Source organism: Arvicola amphibius, chromosome 3, assembly GCF_903992535.2.
Source record: "Arvicola amphibius chromosome 3, mArvAmp1.2, whole genome shotgun sequence".
Lineage (NCBI taxonomy): Eukaryota > Metazoa > Chordata > Mammalia > Rodentia > Cricetidae > Arvicola > Arvicola amphibius.
In genome coordinates, this window is record NC_052049.1 from 139,294,300 (window position 1) to 139,317,676 (window position 23,377).

The 23,377-nt window shown below is 42.2% G+C and overlaps 1 protein-coding gene and 1 non-coding gene across 2 annotated transcripts in view; one reads left to right on the forward strand and one right to left on the reverse strand.

Annotated features, from left to right (window-relative positions):
• Window positions 1-9,014: 9,014 nt before the first annotated feature.
• LOC119810931 lies at window positions 9,015-9,142 on the reverse strand. The gene has a single exon (XR_005284867.1).
• A 7,657-nt stretch (window positions 9,143-16,799) lies between these two features.
• The window catches only part of Adam10 (ADAM metallopeptidase domain 10), a 104,274-nt gene continuing 97,696 nt past the window's right edge, over window positions 16,800-23,377 (forward strand). Inside the window, exon 1 of the mRNA XM_038321762.1 lies at window positions 16,800-17,045. Coding sequence (XP_038177690.1) covers window positions 16,991-17,045 — 55 coding nt within the window. The 5' untranslated portion in view covers window positions 16,800-16,990. The remainder of the gene's footprint in view (window positions 17,046-23,377) is intronic.

Genomic DNA, 23,377 nt, shown 5'->3' on the forward strand with positions numbered 1-23,377 from the left:
TGCGGTTCTGTTCACTTGGCTCCTCTTTGCACGGAGTGGGAAGCGCCTGCTCCAGAAAAAGTGACTTTTTCTAATTAGAATTGACTTACCATGAAACCCTGACGTCTGCAAAGAGGCCAGAGTTGCCTGCACAATTTTTTTTTTTTTTGGTTTTTTTGGCAAGAGTGGATACAGATCTTCTGACATGTTTCGGAAAAGGGTTTCAAAGTTGTCTAGGTTCAGAGGATATAAAAACGAACAAAACCGGTCTTCCTTTAGGGTCAGACATACAAATACCTGATACACCTGTCTTTACTGGTTAGAGAGGTGGACAAGATAAACGCATTGCTTTGCTCATTCACTTTTTAGCATCAAGTGTGTTTCGGAGGACTGTGTTTTACACTGAATGCAACATGGTTATCTTCTCAGGAATTGCGGTCTTCTCTTCCGCTTCTCTCTCCGCTTCCTCCTCCTCCTCCTCCAACTCTCCCCTCCCTCCCTTCCTTTCTTTTCTTTCCAGCCTCTCCTTTCTTTTTTCAATGCGGGGAATCAATCACTTTGTTTTATTTTATTATTTGTTTTGGGGGGGGGGTGTTTTTGTTTTTGAGACACAGTCACAATATGTAGCCCTGGCTGGCTTGGAAATCCCAGACATATAATGTAAATAGTCTTTTTGTAGTCCCAGTCCAATTAAAGGTTAAAGCTGGCTTTGGAGTTGGAGTATGGCTCTCTCCTTCTTTAAACCCAAGCGTGCTTGTTAAGGTAAAATCCAAAATCTATCTCATGTCAGAAGAACCACCTGATATGGACAGAAGAAAAACCAAAATTAAGGGACTATTTTATTGCCTCTAATCTCATAATCCTTTGGCTTTATTTTGATTCTTTAAGGCTTTTCTTAAAGTATAAGTATTGTCTCAAATTTATAAGATTAACATATACATTTTAAACTTTTTGTCATGATAGTAATGGTCATATAAAATACTAATTCCTTTTTCCTTCCTCCCTCCCTCCCTCCCTCTCTTCTTCCTCTCTCTCTCTCTCTCTCTCTCTCTCTCTCTCTCTCTCTCTCTCTCTCTCTCTCTCTCTCTTTCTCCTTCTTTTGAGAAAGTGCTGTCTGTGTAGCCCAGTCTAAGCTTGAACTCACGCTCATTCTACCCCAGCCTCCCATCAGGTTTCTTCTTATTTTATGCTCTTCAGTTATAGGAAATGGATTATTTCTTTAATAATTCCTAACTTTTTTCTTGATTTTACAGTCTTTATCAACTTGCTCTTTATAGCTTTAATTTTTAAATATTCCTTCTAGTTCCTTTTTATTTTTATCAGTATACTTTTAGAATATCGATTATAATTTTATATTATCCTTTTGCGGTCATATTTTTAAAAGATTCATTTATTTTTATTGTATGCGAATGAGGGGTTTGCTTACATGTTTACCTGGTGCCTGTAGAGGTCAGTAGAAGGTATTAGATTCCCAGAACTGGAGTTACGGACAGTTGTGAGCCATCATGTGGGTGCTAGGAACTGAATCTGGATCTTCGGCAAGAGCAGCAAGTGCTCTTAGCAGCTGGGCCGTCATGTCTCCAGTCCCACCCTTGTCTTTTCCAAAGGGTGCTGAAACGTACTTAGTAGTGTTAGGGACTGAGACATAGGGGAAAGAGCTAGAGAACAAGGCTTACTTTGGGAAATAAGATATTGATAAAGGCTGGGGGTAGTGCTTTACAAGCACGAAGACTGGGTTTGGGTCTCCAGCATCCACATAAAAGCCAAGTGCAATGGTACATACCTGAAATCTCAGCAGTGGAGGGACAGAGACAGACAGACCTAAGGGTTCCCTGACCCTCCTGACTAGCGGACACAGTGAACTTCAGGTTCAATGAAAGACTCCATCTCAAATACAAAGAGGGTAGAGTGTGGTGGGGCACGCCTTTGGTCCCAACACCCAGGAGGTAGAGGCAGCTCTGTAGCTTGAGTCCAGCCAGGCCTACATAGCAAGTTTCAGGCCAGCCAGAGCAAAACAGTGAGACTGTTTCAAACCAAAAAAACCAGACAAACCCACAACAAAGCAAGAACAACAGCAACAACAAAAACCAAAAACCACAAAACCCAAACCAGGTAGGAAGTGATTGAGGAAGGAATGATTAACCTCTGACCTCTACACAATCTTCAAAGGCAAGCACACTAATACACACATGCACAAACACATACTATCTCCACACACTGAGACATTTTGACATGAAATTATTATAGAGAATATGTCACAATATTAAATAACTAGTAATAAACAACAAATATTGTAAAAAAAATTGAGGAAAGAAACCCATGTGAGTATTGCCTTAAAATTGAGATACAAAATATATATCTCTTAAATATCAAAATTATTATTATTAATTATTGTTTTGTTAGTATTTTGGATTGTCTTTGACTACGGTCTTTTTTATCTAGCTCAACTAGCCTGGTACAGTACTAATTCCAAAGTTTAGACTGGTCTCAAGCTTGGTGCAGTCTTCCTGTCTTACGAGTGTTGGAATTGCAGATGTGAACCACCACATCTGGCTAAACTATATTTTTATTTATTTTGTGTTCCAGGGCCTCCTGTTTGCTAAGCATGGGCTATACAACTAAGCTATATCCTGGCCTTGATTATTTCATTCTGGTTTGTTCTAGGGTAGCCCAAGTTAGCTCATACTCTTCCTCAGTCTTCCAGGTGCTGGGATTACAGGCATGGGCCATCACTCTTGGCCCTAGTCTATTAAAACCATGTTTATTTTAAAGCTGCATCACAGATTTTCTAGCTATCATATCAGAAAACTTGGCATCATCTTTGACTTTCACCATAGATATTCATTGTTATTTTCTCTGTCAAAAGAATACTTGATATTATGTGCCCTTTATTTTATTCCTTCTCTCTGTGGCCACCCCAGTCCTTATCCCTTTACAAGTACTGTATAATAGCACTATTTCGGTTACTTTCTGGCCTATGATCTTTTCTTCCTCACAGCCTATATATGCCTATAAAACTATAATTCATAAGTCTTTGCTTTTATGAGGTTGACATACTATGAATACATAAATTGGTGGTTCTTGTATTATTCAGGGTCCTCTAGAGGAGCAGAACTGATAGAATGTATGCATATTAAAAAGGGATTAACTAGAGTCGCATATGGCTGAAAGGGATTGGGTGGTCCAGTACCGTCTGTCTACAAGTCGGAGAGGCTGAGAACCTGGTAGCGCCTCAGTCAGTGAAGCCATATTCCTTAGCAGTCCCAGTTTGGTGCTGGTGCTGAAGGGCTGCAGAGTTCCTGGAGAGTCCCTGGTCTTCAGTCCACACTAGAGCCTGACTTCAGCGAACAATGGCAACAGCAACAGAGAAAGACACATTCATCAGCAGGAAACGCAGGCAGGCAACCACTGCCGCTGCTTCCTTAGATCTCCTTATATCTGGGCCACCCACCCGATAGGTGCCACCCACTGTGTGGAGGAGGGTCTTTGAAGTTAATTCTTCCAGGAAATACTCTCAAATACTTCCATGTCTCTTAGTTTGTTCCAGACCCAATCAAATTAACAATCAAGACTAACCATCGCAGATATCATAATTAGCTGCATCGAAATGAGCCCTGAGCAGAACATGGAATGTGTACAAGGCATATGTACTTTAGCTCCACCTCATTTAGTTTTCAGTTCAACATATGTGAGTTAAAATCCAGGCTTTTCATGTAACTCAGTGGCCCTGGCTTTGGCCCTCAGCTGCTTGCAGACACTCCAGCTTCCTGCAAAGTACATCCCCAACTCGATTACTTCCTTTCGCCCCCATGAGGAGCCCTGCACCTGTTCAGAAACAAATTCAATGCTGTGATAATAGACCAGGTGCTGCCTCTGCACCATGCTGCTTTAGCAGATGCTCCTCTGTCCTGGTGATGTGAAAGGATGCAGAGAAACAACCTTTCCCCCCTTTATTGTAGCCCTCATGTGCTGTAATAGTGAAATAGTTCTCTCAATTGCACTCATATAGTCTTATCAAAAAATGGAACCTCAATGTGTACCTAGATGCTATAGATTGTACTAGGAATGAATCTAAGGAGTATATTCCATCACTTCCAAATACTCCCTAGTATATGACTTGTTCCTCTAGTCCAGTTTATTATTGGGTCGAGTTTAATTGTGCCTGCTTCCTTCTTTCCACAGGCCGTCTCTCAAGAAAAAAAAAAAAACTTCTACTAAGGGTTGGATATATATAGCCTATTAGTAAAGTGTGTAATTAGCATGCACGAGGCTAAGGGTTTAATTCCAGAATGAAAACAATTAACAAAATCCTGTCTGGCCAACCTACTATTTTTACCAGCTAACTCTCAACTCTGGTACAATTCTCAAAGTATGTATTTTTTGATTGACAATGCCAACATCGTCTGGAAACATCACAAACAAAAATCCTTAGGAATGAGAATGAATGTATCGATCAGTGGTAGAGTGCTGGCCTGTTGTAGGCAAGGCCCCAGATTGTGCATGTCTTGTGGTGGAAGAGAGCCATTCTCTGGTCTTATTTAGAAATGTGATGTTTAAGAAATCCTCCATGTGATTCAAATACACTGTAAAGTTTGATCACTGGGCCTGAGGATATAGCTCAGTAGGGTGCCTTCCTAGTACACATGAAGGCTTATGTTCCATTCCCAGGAAAGCGTCAATTGGGTGTGCTGGTCTGCTATCTAATATGTAGGAGGTGGAAGCAGGAGGATCAGGAGTGGAAGGTCATCCTCAGCTTTATAGTAAATTGTTGACCTACTTAGGTCACGTGAGAACCTGTCTCAAAACAACCAAACATGATGATCTCCACGACACTAGGAATGAGGCCAGCCAGGAATACATTAGACCCTGTCTTAAACCAAAAACAACAAAAAAACCACATATAGGACATGGTAGCGTATGCCTGTAATCCTAGCACTTGGGAAGTATTTTTGTGATTCTGTCTCTGTTTCAAAAACAAAATAGACCAAACCAACTAAAAACAAATAAACAAAAAACAGATATGAAACAACTTGGTCTTTTTGTTTTTAGCGATCCTTCATTATGTTTGCTGAGAAGAGTGGTTGTCACACTTCAGTACTATTAATTCTGAAGAATCAAATGAATCAGAATTCTGTTCAGGTGTGTTTCTGGACTCCACCCCTGGAATTCTGGTCCAGCAGAATTGGAGAAAGGTCCAGGAACTTGCAGCTCTTGACAAGCAAGCAGAGTGATTCTCCTGTAGGAACTGTCCTGGCCTGTGCACTGAGAAACACTGGTCTGGAGCACTATCAGATGGGAAGCACCCTTATTGTTGAGTCGTGTAATATGTGTTGCTGAGATTCCTCTAGTAGAAGCTAGAGAGATGGCTCAGTGCTTAAGAGCATGTACTGCTCTGTCAAAGGACTTAAATTCAGTTAACAGCACCCACGTGGCAGTTAAAAACTATCTGTAATTCTAGTTCTAGGGGATTTTCAGGCACCAGGCATATGTGTTGTGAACATACATACATGCAGGCAAAATACTCATACACATAAAATTAAAACATGCAAACAAGCAAAATCAGCTTTAAAAAAGATGCACATAGTAATAATTATGCTACCTTTGTTTCATAATTGCATGAGACATCTCCTTAATTAATTATAACATTGTTATTTGGGGGGCACAGAAGAGAATGTTAAGCATGGAAGCAGGCTAATGTACCGGAAAGTATGACGAACGGAGCCCACAGACCTGGTTAGAACCCGCTCCATCTGTTCACTCATTTTCTAAGTTTGGGTAGGTCAGTTTACTTAACTTTAATTGCTACTCTTTGTAAAAGGAAACAAGAGAGAGAGAGAGAGAGAGAGAGAGAGAGAGAGAGAGAGAGAGAGAGAGAGAGAGAGAGAGAGGAGGAAAAAGAAAAGGGGGGGGAAGATAGGGGTAGGCCCTGAGAATGTAACTCAGTTGATAGCATACTGGAAGCCTGGATTTGAACCCAGGTGGAGTGGTGTGTACCTATAATCCCAGTACTTGGAAAGTGAGACCGGAGAATTAGAAAATTAAAGTAATTCTCAGCTACTTAATTTGAGGCCAACCTAGACTAGACATATGACCTGTCAAAAAATAAAAAAAAACCCAAATTAAAAAAAACTAAGGGACAGTATTAGTTTAAATGATTTTATTATATTTTTGTTATATTCTTTTTATTTATCCATGTGTCTGTGTATACATGATGGAATTTCACATGTGTACATGCCTGCTGAAGCCAGAAGAGGGCATCAGATCCCCTGCAACTGGAGTTAGAGGTAGCTGTGAACTACAGAACAAGGGTGCTGTGAGCCAAATTCAGGTCCTCTAGAAGGTGCCAAAGCACCTCCAGTGCTCTTAAGCATTGAGGCATCTCTCCAGCCTATGTTATATTATTTTGTAAATTAAATGGAAACCTAGGGCAAGCATTAATGAATTATGAACAGATTTTCAGTTGAGACTGCTGTTGTGGTAGTGAGGAGTAAACCCAGGACCTTGCACATGCTAGGCAAGTACTTTCTTTCTGAGCTACACTCCTGGCTCAAATATAGCATCATTATTATTGGGGCTCTCAAACGAATAGCAGTCTAGTTAGAAAGGTACAATGTAAGTATATAAAATGAAATGAAACTATGACCCTTGTAGGCAATGCCAGACAGATTGGGAAGTGATAGGAATTAAGTCACCAATGATAATTAAATATCTAAACTAAAACTAGGCATGATAGAAAATGTCTATAATCTTAGTACTTGGGAGATGGAGGCAGGAGGATCATGAATTCAAAGTCATCCTTAGTTACACAGCAATTGTAGGACTACTTGGGATATGTGAGACCCTGGCTCAAATCCCCTCCCACCCCAAATCAAAAATCCATATAATATAAAAAGAATCAGCGTAGCTATTTGTAGTAGTTCCCAGGAGATGGGATTTTTTTGTTTAATGTTTAAGGGTTGGGAGTGAAGGTCAGGGGTAGAATCTTTTCAGCATATGTGAGGTCCCAAGGACAATTCTCAGCCCGGAAATAAATATATAATAGTAAATAAATAGGGTTGGAGAGATAGCCCAGTCATTAAAGTGCTTGTCACAGAAGCATGGGGGTCTGAATTCAGTCTCCCAGAACCACAATAAGGTAGCTGGGTACAGCAGTGTTGGGAAGACACAGAGAGGAAGATCCCTGGAGTCCACTGGTTAGCCCCTCTAGCTGAATCAGCAAGCTCCAGGATCAGTGAGAGACCCCATCTCAATAAATAAGATGGAGGGTTAGAGAGATGGCTCAGAGGTTGAGTGTTTGCTGCTCTTTCAGAGGATCTAAGTTTGGTTTTCCTTTTTTTTTTTTTTTTTTTTTTTTTTTTTTTTTTTTTTGGTTTTTCGAGACAGGGTTTCTCTGCAGCTTTTTTAGAGCCTGTTCTGGAACTAGCTCTTGTAGACCAGGCTGGCCTCGAACTCACAGAGCTCCGCCTGCCTCTGCCTCCCGAGTGCTGGGATTAAAGGCGTGCGCCACCACCGCCCGGCTAAGTTTGGTTTTCATAACCACCTGTAACTCCACCCCCAGGGCATGTGGATGCCTCTGCTGAATTTCATAGGCACCTGCATTTACACAAGCATACAGAGAGAGAGGGGGGGGGGGTACACACACAAACATTTTAAAAAATTAAATCTTTAAAAAGTGGTACAACATTTGTACACATGTAAATACGTAAAAGAAACAAAGTAAAACCTCGAAACTGAACTAACGCCTGGCCTAATTAACTATGGAAGTGCTGAAGAAAACATAGTCACTGAAAGGGAAATGGCGGTGAGCGTGGCTCAGGGAATAGTCCCAGTGCACATGGGTTTGTTTGTCACAGTGCGCTTTTCATCACCATCTACATAGAGCTTCCTGAACAACCTGCCTGATATCAACCTGCCTGATCCCTAAACAACCTCTACGGTGTCATGGTAAGTTGGATAGCTGGGTAGCAGAACAGTAAAATCACTTAGTGCATTTCTTTGGCACCAGTGACAGTCACTAAGTCACTTTCAATTAAGATTCAGCTTCTCAAGTATTAATAATAAAGATGAATTCATTGGCTTGATAACATGAAAATCTACCTGAAGATGTTTTGAGGAGTTTATTTTGAGACAGAGTCTCAATTTTGTAGCTCTGACTGACCCAGCGTTGGTGGTGGTCCTCCTGACGTTGCTGCCTCAGTGCTGGGATCCCTGGCACACTATGTGTCCATGCCTGTATCCTTGAAAGACCTCTCTCTTAAGAGTTTAGTTCTCATTCATTGGTCCTTGTGAGTTGGTAAATTCAGATAGCTCTGAGGAATGGGGATGGCAAGATGGATTAGTGAGTTTAGGCACTTACCACCAAACCTTATGATCTGAGTTCATCCCCGGAGCCACAGAGTGGACAGGAGGAACTTAAGAGCTGTCCCCTGATTGCCACTCATTTGCCGTGGTACATCTTCACTTCCACAAATAAATAAAAGTTTTGTTTATAGTCATGTTTGTGGACCTTCAGGTGCTGAGGGTATGGCTCAGTAGTATCATAGAACATGTGCTTATCATTCACGAGGCTCTGGATGTAAAATTCCTCAGCCTAAAACAACAAACAAAAAACAAGCTAAGAAGTAGCAATGACAATATATCTTTATTTACCAAGTAAATCTAGAGACTACAAGACTCAGAGTTAAGGTTGTATTAGATAGGGTCATATTTGGATGATGAGAAAAGATAGAATACAGGGAAAGGACACAGAGTCATGAAAATCTAATTCTAGTTTTAACTGTCATAGATTTTCTTTACTTTCTTTTTGTGGTGGATAAATACATACACATGTACTTAAAAATAAATATAAAATCATAAAAGTGTAAAATCCAAAGCAAAGCTCCCCAACTTCAGAAAGTCTAATTGTATAATTGTATAGAAGTTCATTGACATGTGTAGGCATTGGGTAAGTGTTTGAGTGCCTACAATTATGTAGTTGTATGAATTTATTTATTTATTTATTTATTTATTTATTTATTTATTTATTATTTTTTTAAAAATGTTGGGTAGTACAGTCAGCCCTGTGGTTTTCTCCAGTAAGGGCTGCTTTCTCCACCCCTTTGTCTAGGAGGAGTGTATTAGAAAAGTCTTGCTTCATCAGACTCAGCCTTCTTGGTCCTCCAGTTGTATGAATTTTTTGCAAGTTCTACACACACACACACACACACGTTAGAAGCCAGGTTATTACTCTCTTTTCTCATTGTTCTGATCAAATACCTGACAAGAAGAAGTTAGGAAAAGGAAGATTTATTTTGGTTCACTGTTTGAGAGGTACAGTCCACCATGGCAAGGAAGACATGGCGGCAGGAGCAGGTGACTGGTCACACTGTGTCCTCAGTTGGGAAACACACAGAGATATAAACCCTGATGCTCATGGACTTTCTCCTTCTCCCTCCTTTTATTCAGTCTGGACCCCAGCCTGTAGGATGGTGCTGCCCACATTTTGAGTAAATCTTCTTTCCTTAGCTAAATCTCTCTGGAAACATTCTTACAGACTCACCAAGACGTGTGTCTCTTAGGTGATTCCAAATCAAGTCGACCATGAAAATTAACTATCATACCTGTAATGTCTCAGTTTCCCCATCTGTAAAACAGACCACAGTGTATCTATCTCATAGCATTGTTACAAAGAATAAACAGGACTGGGTGTATAAAAGTGTTCATTAACATATCAGGACTATTATTTGATAATCTGGGAATACTCATAGTAATAACAGAATAAATGTTCATTGAATTTTAGAACAACAGGGATCATTGCTATTCTGTAAGGTTTTCTGGTCCTTTGTTTTTGCCTTAGTGCCTGTTGATGTCAGATGTCAAGGCAATAATAGAGTTTCCAGGAAGTAACACATGCTTAATTGTGGAAGAAGACTAAATATAAAAGGTGTTTTGGACTAAAATGTGGTCGAGATTACTGGAGCCAGAGACGTGTAAGCAAAAATCAAGGACTATCCGGAAGTTGGTCTAGTTTCTAAACCAAAGTTCTCATAGGAAGTTCACTGATGGGAATAATGAGTACCAGAGTGACACAGGACAAGCCCAGTCCAAAGAGGGCAGTCTCTACTCAGTTCCTGACAAGGGAGGTAGAAGAATTAGGTCTGCATAAAATCATGGCTGTTCCTTGAAAGCTCCTAACTGTTTGATTCAAATGAATAATGAAATTTTAAAAAATTACTTCAAATCAAACTAAAGGTGTCTGTGAGTGTGACACGCTTTCTGAGCCATCGGACTGTGCCCTGCCCTGGAGAGGCTAAGTTAAAGACTGCAAGGTGAAAGGAAATGGGAAAGAAATGTGTTGGAAGAAAAGCTGAAGATGTTTTTGACGTTACCATGACAGTTTAACCGAATGGAGAGGAACAAGAGAAAAGAGAGAGGTCTGTGGACAGACGAAGTCTGTGGAGGCTTTTAAGTTTTGGGTAAGATACTAGAATTTTAGGCAGGAGGATGTTATTTCTATTTTTTGAATAAAGTACTCAAACTTAGCCCATACTAGTATTGAAATTTAATAGGTGTGTGTTGGACATATATTTACTACTGTGTGGTTCTTTCTAACCTATAATATGGGACTCACACTTGTCATTGAGAATTAGGGAGAGAGTGGTTTTAACCCAGCATTACAAATGGGTTAATCCATAGAGGAGAGAGGGGAGAGATAGAGAGGGGGAGAGAGAGACAGACAGAGACAGAGAGAGAGACAGACAGAGATAGACAGAGACAGAGAGAGACAGAGAGAGAGAGGAGAATGTTTGATTAGTCTAGGGATCAAATTCAGAGCATTGCACATACTAGGTTAGTATATACAGTATATACAGTACCACTTAACCCAGGGTAAGCATTTTAAATAAGCAAATGCATTGCGATTTGATAAGCCTACTTTAGACGTTTGTAGATGGCAGATACTGAATTCTTTCTAGTAGAGACCTTATACGGATTTCGACTGCTGTGATGAAACACCATGACCATAAGCAACACCCCCTTCATTTCCACTTCCACATCGCAGCCCATTGAATGAACTCAGGGCAAGAATCGAGAAGCAGGAACTGTTGCAGAGGAGAAAACTACTTACTGGTTCACTTTTCTCATGGCTTTCTCAGTCTGCCCTCTTAAAAAAGTTAGGAATACCAAGCCCAGGAGTTGAATGGCCACAGTAAGCTGGGCCCTCCCACATTAATCATCAATCAAGAAAATCTACCACAGGCTTACTCATAGACCAATCTGCTGAGAACATTTATTTTCGGTTGAGGTTCCCCCTTCCAAAGTGACTCTAACTTGTGTCAAGTCGACATAAAAACCAGCCAGCACATTATATCTCAATTCTGTTCCTTTGCATTTTAAAGAAAATAGATACTTAACCCCCCAAGCCTACTCCCAGTGTTGAAAATTAAACCTAAAATCTTATGCATGCTAGGCAGACACTGCCATCCCTGTTGCTGAGCTATATTCTCAGCCCAGGAATTGATACTTTTATTTCTGTCTGTCTGTTCGTCCGTCCGTGCATCCGCCCGTCCGTGCGTCCGCCCGTCCGTGCGTCCGTCCTTCCATCCATCCATCCATCCATGCATCTTATCCATCCATCTATCCATCTATCCATCATCTATCTATCTATCTATCTATCTATCTATCTATCTATCTATCTATCTATCTATCTATCTATCATCTATCTATCTTTCCATCTACCATCTGGTTTTTCAAGACAAGGCTTCAGTCCTGGCTGTACTGGAACTCACTTTGTAGACCAGGTTGACCTCAAAATCACTAAGATCCTCCCGAGTGCTGGGATTTAAAGGCATGTGCCACCACTGCCCCACCAGAAATTAATACGTTTAAATGCCTATAGTCGTAAACAGCATATTTTATTATTTTCTAGAAATGTATTTTATGCTTTTCTATTTGAATCCCTCTTTTTCATGAAAACTAAAATCCTAATCCCCCCTCCAAAAAAGTGTATTAAGAAATGCATCACCGAGGGGCTCTTCTGAGCCTCGTTTCGTAGACTCTGTGGGCTGAGTGGGAGAGGCACTCCTGGAGGGAGGGCAGAAAGAACATGTGCAAAGGTGTTGAAATGGCAAGTGGTGTGTTTGAGAAACTAACCGCTGTTAACAGCGACACATTGTACTGATTAAAGTCAGCCTGTTCTCCAAATGAATATAACTTTGTTGGTTGGCTCTGCCACTCTTGAGCTTCTGACTTTGTGTGATTATTTAAGTGATTTAAACTCCCACTTCCTTTCTAACGTCAGCTCCTGTTACTCTGATTTTGCCCTTGTTATTTTTATTTTATTAACACTCCCCCTACCCCTGCCACACACACTCCACCCCTGGTACTAAATTGGACTTAAGATCTCCTGCATGCCTGACAAATCTCCACTGAGCTGCATTTCCAGGGAAGAGAAGGAAAGGGTTGGGGTTGTAGCCCAGTGGTAGAACTGTACACACCAGACCCTGGGTTCAATTCCTAGGTCTGGAAAAAAAAAAAGACCTGATATTGTGACTGTATGACACCAGGGAAGAGCTAGTGAGCAATACAGATGATTACATACGTAATTATAATAGAATCACCTGTGCATTTGTCTCGGTGCTTTACACCTGTCATTTGACTCTAGTAGCAATCCTGTTTGGTAAGCAATATTATTCTCCCCATTATGATGACTAGGAAACTGAGACCTAGATGCCTTAAAATAGATTTCAGGGGTGGAGAAAAGGCTCAGAGGTTAAGAGCACAGGCTGCTCTTCCAGAGGTCCTGAGTTCAATTCCCAGCAACCACATGGTAGCTTGCAATCGTCTATAATGGGATTTGATTTCCTCTTCTGGTATGCATGAAGACTAGACAGGTCACTCATACACATAAAATAAATAAATACAAAAAAATAAAGATTTTGTTCTACTATTATTTTGTGTGTACGGCTACATATGTACCCAGACATGCCTACGTGCATGCATCCCTGGTGTCCCCAGAGGCCAGAAGATGGGGCTGAACCCTCTGTTATTAGAGTTACAGACTGGTTTAAGCCACCATGTGGGTGTTCGGAATTGAACTCAGATCCTCTGAAAGACCAGCCAGTGCTCTTAACTGCCAAACCATTGCTCCACCTTCCTAGATTTCTTTACCTTAGCCAAGAGCACATGCTTAGGAAAGTGGGGCAGCCAAGCTATCGATAGGGGTGGGGCTTGGGACAGAGGTCCAGGAGAACAGGCTGACTACATGCTAAGACCCGGAGTAGAATCCAGAACAAGGCAGACCCAGGTTTTGTTTGTATAGTTTGCAGCCTAGTCACAGTTACATGATGGTCATAAGAGCTAATCAAGGAAGAGAAAGATCAGAGAACAAAGCCAAAAGATCAAGTCCTGAGGACCAATGCTATTTAAGGGGTAGAGTGGAGAGAGGCCTGGGAAGACAAAGACAGAAGCTCAGTTCGAAGCAGAAGGAAAGCAAGGAGGGAACAATGTCCTCCAGAACACTGTGAGAGCGAGTTTGTCTTTAAGGTGTCAACCATCCAAGAGGTTTGGTAAGATAATGAATGGAGGTGTCTACTGCTATTGACAACGGACGGATGTTTGATGGCTCTAGCAAGAGTGGCTTTAGGAATGATGAGGTGGCATCAGGTTGCTTTGAATTAAAATGAGGTTTGAAAGCAGGAGAAATTGGAGAAGGGAGATGAGCTAGTCCTGTATCTGGCTCAGCAAGAGAAAGTAATTGTCTAAAGCAGGGTAAGAGCAGAGAAGGAAAGCTGAAGGGTACAAGAAAGGGAAGACTCGATATTACTTGGTGACTGACCACAGGTGACAATGTGATACTCTAAGATGACCCCACTTTTTTTGTTGTTGTTGTCAAAACATCTATTTTTATGTGTATGAGAGTTTTGTCTGCATGTCTGTGCACTATGGGTCGGCCTGGTGCCCTCACAGACCAGTAGAGGGCATCTGACCCCATGGAACTGGAATTACAGTTGTGAGCTGTCCTGAGGATGCTGGGAATTGAACCCCAGGTTCTCTGGAAGAGCAGCCAGCCAGTGCTCTGGAGTCACTGATCCTCTCTTCAGCCATCTGGCCCTACTCTCAATTCTGGCTCCCAAGAGAATGGATATGCTGTGAGGAGGGAAAAGGAACAAAAAAGATTCCAGAGTTTGGCTGACAAGGAGACATCAGCGGGTGGTTTAGTAGGAGCTGGACATTTCAAAGCAAATTGCTGGGCTAGGGATGTAGTTCAGCTCTAGAGTGCCGGTTTAGTTTGCATAAAGCCCTAGACTCAGTCCCTAGCTGTATGTGCTTGTAGTTCAGGTCTCAGGAGTTAGAGACAAGAGAATCAGAAATGCAAGGTTGTCCTCTGCAACATAGCGAATATTGGTCTTAAGTCTGTGCAGCAAGCATTTTTCTTTAACATTGTTTGCCTGATATATCGTATATGGCTATTTGTTTACTAGGAAATGTCTTATAGATATAAGTTAAAGATGGTTTTTAGGGGCTAGGTCTTAACAAAAAGCAAAACAAACATAAAACCTGCTACTGTTAGCATCAAAATCGTCTCTTATTGATTAAGAAACAACGCTGCTACAGTAACTCTTGTATCAGGCTAGCTGCACAAACCTGATGACCTGTGTCACGTGGAACCCAAATAAAGGCGGAAGGAGAGAGCTGACAGCATTAAGTTGTTCTTTGACCATCTCATGCTTACTGTGGGCTATGTCTCTCTCTCTCTCTCTTTCTCTCTCTCTCTCTCTCTCTCTCTCTCTCTCTCTCTCTCTCTCTCTCTCTCACACACACACACACACACACACACAGAGTTAAAAATCAAGGAGAAAGGAAAATAGTATTTATGTATTTTATTTAATGTATAACAATTACCTGCTAGGTACTTGTAATTGCTTTACAATAGTAACTAACCTGAATTTAATCCATCAAAAAATGGTTACAAAAGCCAATTTTCATTTTAAAAGGGATATGTTGAAGTTACAAAGGGTTTTGAATAACTTGGCCAAAGTTAATCAGCTTACAAACGGCAGGGGTGGGAGTCAACCTCAAGAAGGTCTGTAATGGATGGCATAGATGGAGACCTACGCCGTTGCATTTTTCAATGTCCTCTTGACTTGCAAAACGCCAGTAATGGAAGTAAGACTTTAAGGAAAGTAATGGCCCAAAATTGTAGCATGAAAGTGTCATTCATTGTGATGTGGAAGTGTAGTGCTATCATGTTTACAAAGAAAAGAAACAGCATCTCAGATGTAAGGTTCAATGATTACTTTGAATTTACAAAGAAAATGCCCTTTGCCTATGATTACTGGGATTGATTATAAACACTACTGCCTAACACCAAATTTGTCACAAAGATGGATTAATAACTTGAAACGCAAACTTGTGACAGGTTCTCTGTAAGGGAGAAGTAGAAAGCACATGTGATAAGCAACATGTCTGGAGGCAGCTTTCCTAAGAGTAGATCCTTTACAGAAGGAAAAAGAAATAACAATGTTCAGTCATTCTGTGTTGATTTCATATCCCTTAGTAGAAACAAATGGACAGGATAATCACGAGGATGTGGGAACTTCGGACTGTAGTACTGAGTTTAGCAATGTGAAACAAAACAGTAATTCATTTATCAAAACAAAGAAAATAAGCATACTCTTTAAACAAGGTGAGAGATAGTGCATGTCTATAATCCCAGCGATGGAGGATGGGAGGCAGGAGGAGCAGAAGTTCAACTTTATCCTTGATTAAATAATATGTCAAAGGATAGCCTGGGATAGACAGGTGATGGGAGATGGGGGTGGGATAAGTATACTCGCCTTTATTTTTGTTTTATTTAAAGAACCACATTCGACTTAACGATGTAGGTTGTAGAAAATATAGAGAGCAGAAGTAAAAGAATTTCAATTTATTCTTATTATCTATAATCTAAACTCTTGTATTCTCGGAATCAACCTAAGCAGAATACCAAAAAGATAATTAGAATCACGGAGAAGCTGTAGTTCTTGAAATACAAGACTAAAGAATCAAAGTGAGTTAATGAGATGCCAAATACCAGCCTTGTAGAAGTTGGCGTGAAGGCGGTGTGAGGGGACAGACTAACAAAGGGGCATTTTCTAAGCTGGAGATCAGGGACCTCCGTCGTTCCCCCCCCCCCCAACCCCCGCCATGGCTAAGGCCTAGTATGTGACATAAATTTGTTAAGGGTTCAGGAAAAAGTACCCCTTAGGGCGTCTCTTCTTGTTGGGTCTTTCCTAGTTAAGTCCCCAACATTGTTGTCTACCGCGGCTAAAATCAGTGCTTGCTGGGACTGCTTTTGTTTACTTGGCAGCTGCAGCGCTTCAAGAGACAGATTTAAAAAGCAACGAAAAAGCTCTCGGTTCCTGGAGGCGAAGAGGCGGAAAGCCGTTCCTCCTGAGAGCTTCAGGCTAGGGCGTTAGCCCCGGGGACAAGTCCACGACAGCTGGAAGAACCGGGCAGCACTTTCACCGGGAAAAGAACGCTCCCGCCCGGGGCTGTGGGCGGGGCCACTGGACGCCCCGCCCCGCCCCGCCCCGCCCCACAAGGCCAATCCCAGCTCTCCGCCGGCGGACAGGAAGCAGCGGCGGGGCCTAGCGGCCGGGGCTCCCTCCTCGGCACGCATGCGCGTTCTCCCGGGGCGCCTGGGGGAGCAGGGCGGGGCGGGAGGCAGGGGCGCGGCCTGGCGAGCGCATTGGGTGCCGGCGCGTCACGTGGCGAGGAAGGAGGCGGAGGGCCGCGGCTCAGGGAAGGGGCAGAGACCAGGCGGAGAGCGAGGGCAGGGAAGCGGGGAAGGGAGGAAGGAAGAGGCCGAGGGGGAGGGAGGGCCCTGTTTTGGCGGAGCGGGGCGCGCGGCTGGGCCCCTGAAGTGGAGCGAGAGGGAGGCGCTTCGCCGGTGCAGCTGCCGGGGAAGGCTCGTCGGGACCCAGCGCCGGTCGCGGCTCCCTCAGGATCGATGCACCGCGGTTAACCCGTGAGGAGGCGGCGGCCGCGGAAGATGGTGTTGCCGACAGTGTTAATTCTTCTCCTCTCCTGGGCGGCGGGGCTGGGAGGTGAGACACGACCCCGGGCGGCGGCGGAGCGGCGGCCCGGCCGAGCGCAGCGTCGCGAAGCCGGACCGCGCGCGCGTGTCAGGTCTCTTCGGCTTCTGTCAGCTCTCTCAGCTCGCCTCAGCCGACCCCGAGCCGCGCTCCCCGCGCGCTATTGTCCCCCGCGCGTCCCGACCGCGCTCCCGCCGGCGGCGGCCCGAGCAGGCTGCGGAGCCCCGGGCCAGGCCTTCCCCGCCCCCACGGCCGGGCGGCCCTACCAGCCCAGCTTCTCGTGCCGCTTTCCCGGGAGCCGCGGAGCCCAGGCCAGCCGCCCTCGCACACTCCCGCAGCCACCTCAGCCCTGCCCGGGTCCGAGCCCTGGGTCCGCGCAGACTCGCAGCAACTTGCGAGGTTGGCAGCGCGGCGCGTGCATTGTTCTGGAAGCGGGCGAGAGGGAGCGAGGGAGCGCGGCGATCCGGAGTCGGGCTGGGTGTCGGGCGCCGGTGTGCGTGTCCCACTCGGGCGCCTTCCCTCCCCATCGCGCTCGGTTCGAAGTGTTTGCAGCCAGCGCGCCGGAGTGTGTGTGTCTGAGTGTGTCACCTCTGCCGGAGTGTGTGCGTCTCCTCTGTCGCCCTGGGGCAAGGCTTTAGTTAACTTAGGAGAACGGCAAACCGTTTTAGAATGCTTTTCCATCCAGCCGTCTGTTTGAGTCCCTTAGAGAAGCAAGAGCTACATTTCCTGGGCGACCCAACTTACAGAGTTTCCTTCAACTCAGGTGGAGCAAACGTACCGCGTAGTTAGAGGATTGTCAAAAGGTGCTCTCTCCCATAGCAAATTGGAGTTCACCAGTTGCTTAAAGTAGGCAGTTTCTTGATGTTTGGAGTTTGAAAGATTTTTCCTTCCCAGTGTTTCCTAGGACAGGCATTATTATTTTGTTCTTGAGAAAGTGCATTACTTTAGGTAAGCTGACTTGCCATCGAGGTATCCTGATCGAGCTTAACTTAAAAGCATGGGATTTAAAACAGCAATAACAAAAACCCAAAACCGTAACATGCAGGAATGCTTGGAATGGTTGTCTGCAGCTTAATTTGATAATTAAAAAAAAAAAAAATCCTAGTGTTTTCTGTAGTGTATTGTTCGTGTTCTTCCCTTTGTCTCATTGACTTAGAACCTCAGGGCCCAACCTAGTTCTGTCCTGCTTTCTGCTTACTCTGAAGTTGGTTTTGTGTATTCAGACTTATGCTGTCGTTTGTGCTATTCATTTATTAGGTACACATTTTAGATGATAGCCACTAGTAGATGCGCTCTCTCTCTCTCTCTCTCTCTCTCTCTCTCTCTCTCTTTCTTTCTCTCTCCCTCCTCCTCCTCCTCCTCCTCCTCCTCCTCCTCCTCCTCCTCCTCCTCCTCCTCCTCCTCCTCCTCCTCCTCCTCCTCCTCCTCCTTCTTTTAAAGAATCAGGTTCAAACTGTCTGTAAGGAGTTTCTTTAACATTTGTATTTCTTGTCGAAACACTGTTTGTAGCCCTGGCTGGATGTTTTTTACTTTTTGTGATTATGGCCAGGAATTAGACACTGTTCTCTATGAGGTAATAAAAAGTTAGACAAACACGAGACACTTTGACTAATAAGTAGTGATATAAAATGCCTTTTATTAAGGAAAACAAACCAGTGTAGTCTGTCTGGGGGGGAAAGTAAATTGACAGTGTAATCATTCTGGGTAAAGACTTTTATTCAGAACTCTGGAGTGTCTTACTCCACTAAGCGTTGGTTCAAAGGCCACTTTTCATTGTGCTTGTGTTAAAAACTTAAAAAACATAACAACACCAAAGTTTCACTTAGGTATTGATACCAAAATTTTATAACTTGCGAGAAGGCCGTGCAAGGCTTTGGGTTCAGACTCCCACTTGAAGGCAAAACAAAAACAAAAGCTCTCCTGTATTTTTAACTTATTGTGCTCTATGTTGCTTTTATCTAATCTGAGCCAAGTGTAGCTAAGTTTGTATGTTTTTGTGATGCTTTGTAGGCTACTGTGCATTCAGGCTGAGTAGGTGTTGGCTTTAGTGCATGGGAAAGTTGACTGTATGGTTAGGTAGGCTGTAGCAGTACAGAGAGCTTTAAGGTGTGAATCATGTTTAAGTGTGACTGAACTCTGTGGGCTGCTTTCATCTTGTCTGTTTATCACTGTTGTGTGTGAATTTTTTCTTACTCCACTTATGTGAGGGATGGGAAGCTGGAAGGAGGCAATAAAATGTTTAAAAAATAAAACAAACTTTCCTAGTTTCCCTTTCTGTATTAGCAGTTGTCCTGCCCTATGTTGTATTTGTAGAAAGATACTATGGTATTTTTAGTTGATAAAATGTCTGTATGGAAGTGTTAAAACATACATACAAAATGCGTCTAAAAAGTTGTGTCCTTGCAAAATGGCTCAATAGATGGAAATGTTTGCTTTGAAAGTCTCACTACCTGAGTCCAGCCCCTATCCTTTGGTTGAAGGAGAGAGCCAACTCCTGGAAGATTGCCCTCTGACCTCCACATGCATGCCATGGTTCCTTGTGCCCACATTCACACATGTACACCACACACAATAATAATAAAATGAAATAAATTAAAGTTATTTGGAGACCAGTTAGGAATGTACTGGTGTTATTCTGATTAACCTATATGTGATTTTTTTTTTTGAGAACCAGACAGATGTTATGCTGTAATTCCTAGGCCCAAGTGGTCCTCCTGCCTTCATAGTAGCTGGGACTACAGGTGCAGGCCTTTATGCAGCACTGACTGTTACTGCACACAAGTATGGGAAATTTAAAATCTTTACCTTCTTTTGAAAAATTATTTTGTGGGTGATGGTGGCACACACCTTTAATCCCAGCACTTGGGAGGCAGAGGCAGGCAGATCCCTGAGTTCGAGGCCAGCCTGGTCTACAGAGTGAGTTCTAGGACAGCCAGGGTTACACAGAGAATCAAAAAACAAAACAAAAAAAAAAAAAAGAAAAATTATTTTGTGTTCTTGAGAACTCAGAAAGTATTATTTATAGCAAGAAGTTAATCCTGTAATGTTTGGCTTGATGAAGTCACCCATGTAATGAACTTTGGGTGTGTGTATGCATGTATGTTTTAATTTAAAAATCTGGTGTAAATGCTTTGCTTTGTATGATACATGTTCTACAGAACACTTAGCCTAAAGAATTTAAAGTATCATTGCTTAAGCTTGAACTTTCTTCTGTCAGCAAGTAGGAGTATAGAAAGATAGTCTTTCAGTCTTTGCCTCTAAGAACTTTGACTTTTTATCTTTTTAACTAGAGTTTGAGAGTCCAACACACTCTGTCACCCAAACAGGACCAATTTCAAGTCATTCCCAATATTAGCAGTGTCTCTTATCTCTGTGTACAGACCTCTGTTGGCCGGGTTGAAGGGAATGGGCATAGTAGGCACTCCTTTTTTTTTTCCCCAGTGTGCTTTTAATAACTTGCTTCAGACTTTCATAAACTGTGTATTATTGGATCTCTTTTTCCTGAAGACTTTACTCTGAAGGGTTGGATGGGGGAGTGCAAAGGACATTTCTCTGATGTTCATCATATATTGAATACTGTTTAGGAGTTTCTCCTTTAAACATTTATGAAAGTTAAACAAATGTAGGCTTGAAGGGATACTATTTCTAGTGTCTGCTAAGTGGTGAAATATTCAAACATAAGCCAGTGGCTTTTGTTTTGTTTGGAGTACTGAGGATTGGGTAACGTGCTCCCTCCCCCCCCCCCAATGCTGGGCAAGTACTCTACCAGTGAACTACATACCCAGTCACCCCTGCCCCTCCTCCTCCTCTTGTTTTAGACAGAGTTTCACTAAATTTGGTCTGAGCTTGGGATCCTTCTGAGTAGGTGGGATTATAGGTCTGTACCATCAGGTCTGGCTTACCTCAGACTAGATAGAAATCTCAGTGGCTAAAGTTTTAGCCCACTGTTCTCTGTACCTTAATACCTGCCTTTTGTTTTGTTTTTTCTTTTCCTTCTTGGAACAGGGTTACACTGTGTGGCCCACACTGTTCTCAAAGTTATAGTCTCCTGCCTCATTTTACTCAGTGTTGGGATTACAGGTGAATTTCACCATGCCAGACTATATAAAATCTTTCTTTTTTTGGAGTGTAGTGGTACATCTTTAATCCCAGCACTTCAGAGGTGGAGGCAGGTGGATCTCTGTGAGTTAAATCTAACCTTGTTTACATAGTTCTGGGACAGCCAGAGCTACCTAACAAAACCCTTTTTCTTACCTAACAAAACCCTGTTTCAAGAAAAAAAAAACCAAAAGAACACAAATTACCCCCCCCTTTTCTGCTTTTTAAATTTTAATTGAAAGACTTTTTAAAAATAGATTTATTTTTTTGTATATGGGTGTTTTGCCTATGTACCACTTGTGTGCTTGGTGTCTTCCAAGACCAGAAGGGGGCATTAGATTCCTCAAGAACTGGAGTTACAGACAGTTGTGAGCTATCGTGCTGATGCTGGGAATTAAACTTGAATTCTTTGGAAGAGCAGCCAGTACTCTGAACTGCTAAACCATCTCTTCAGCCCCTAGATAATAGCTTTCTAAAATGCATCAATGTTTACTGTCCAAAATAAATCGAATTCAGTCTTTTCTTAAATGGGAAAAATGATTGGGAAAGGGACTTTCTTGTAGTTTCTGTTTATTTTCCCAGAAATTATTGAAATGACTTGTTTACTATTCCTTTGAATTTATTGTAATTGATTATGCTTTTTGGTATTATATGTAGCTTTAATCATATAGCCTTTTGATTAGGTTTCCTTGTGAAATTTGAGGAGGTTATTTTCAGGGGATGGGGAGTAGAAGATAGGCATGACCTTACTGTGAAGTCTAATCTGGCCTTGAATCACCGTATAGTTCAGAGGGGCCTGGAACCCTTAATCCTTCTGTCTCTGCCTCTGCCTCTGGAGTCTTGGGATTAGAGGTGTGTTGCCATATCTAACCAGATATCATCTTTAGTTAGCTTCTTTTTCCCCTATGAGAAAGCTGAATAGACATATTTACCACTTTCATGCAAGGTGGAAATTCTGACTTTTCTATGGAATAAAGTAGATGACCTTTCATAGTTTTTTTTTAATATATGTTTTGGTTTTGTAGAGTTTAGTACTGAGGTTGCTTTGTTTAGTTTCTCAGCAATTGGGATATGGTGCTAATGTGTTAGTTAGGAAACACATAGTTTAAAATGTTTATTATAATATTCCCTGCAGTAATATAAACTGCAAATTGAGAAAATGTTTTCTGTACTTAAACTCAGTAAAAGCTGGATGTTAGAAACTTTCATATTTTTAAAATTTATTTGCTATTAGACCTGTGCTATAGTAACTCTGTTCTAGTTTTGATTTTTAAATTTGTCTTAAATTTATTCTTTCTTTCCCTTTTTACCCCTTTTTCTTAGTATTGAGTATTGAACAACTTTGCCCCCACTAGGAAAGCATTCTACTACTAAGCATTATGTCCCCAACCCTTTTTAACACTTTAAAAAGTTATTTATTTACTTATTTACTTTGTGTGGTATATGTACACGTGTGCACATACTTACTTGCATGCACCTGTCACAGCACATTTACGGGGTCAGAGGAAAACATTTGGAAGTTGTTGCCTACTTAGTGGGTTCCAGGACTTGAGCTCAGATTGTTAGGCTTTAGCTTCTGAGCCAATTTCATTGGCCCTTATGATTAATTTTGAGACAAGGTCTCATTAACTTGTTCAGGGTGGCCTTGAACTCAGTCTGTAGACCAGACAAGCCTTGAATTTGTAATCTTTCTCAGTAGTAGCTAGGATTGTAGTAGGTTCAGGTAAAGTTAACTTTGCCCCTCCTCTTTTTTTTCCTCTTTGATGTTGGAGACTGAACCCAGGTTATTACTAATGTTCTCCCACTGAGCTGCATCCACAGCCCAGTCTTTTAATTACAATGTTTAAAAAAATTTTTGCTGAAGTTGGTGTTTTTTTAATAATAAATTATTTAACTTTTATTTAATATGCTTTGGTTTGAAGATGTCAGATCCCCTAGAACTGGAGTTATAGACAGTTGTGAGCCAACATGTGGGTGCTGGGAAATGAACCTGGGTCCCCTGAAAGGGCAGCCAGTGCTCTTAGCTATTGAGCCATCTGTCCAGCCCCATGTTTTTCTTCTTCTTTTTGGTGATATAGGCAGCACATAATTGCTGTGTTGCCCAAGCTATCTTAAAATTCTTGGATTCAAGGAATCAACTTGGTACTACAGGTATATGTAGTACCAAGCACTGGAACTTACAGGTATATGCAATCTTGTGGGATATAGTTTTTCAGTAGTCTAGTTTAAACCTGTGTGAATCCCAA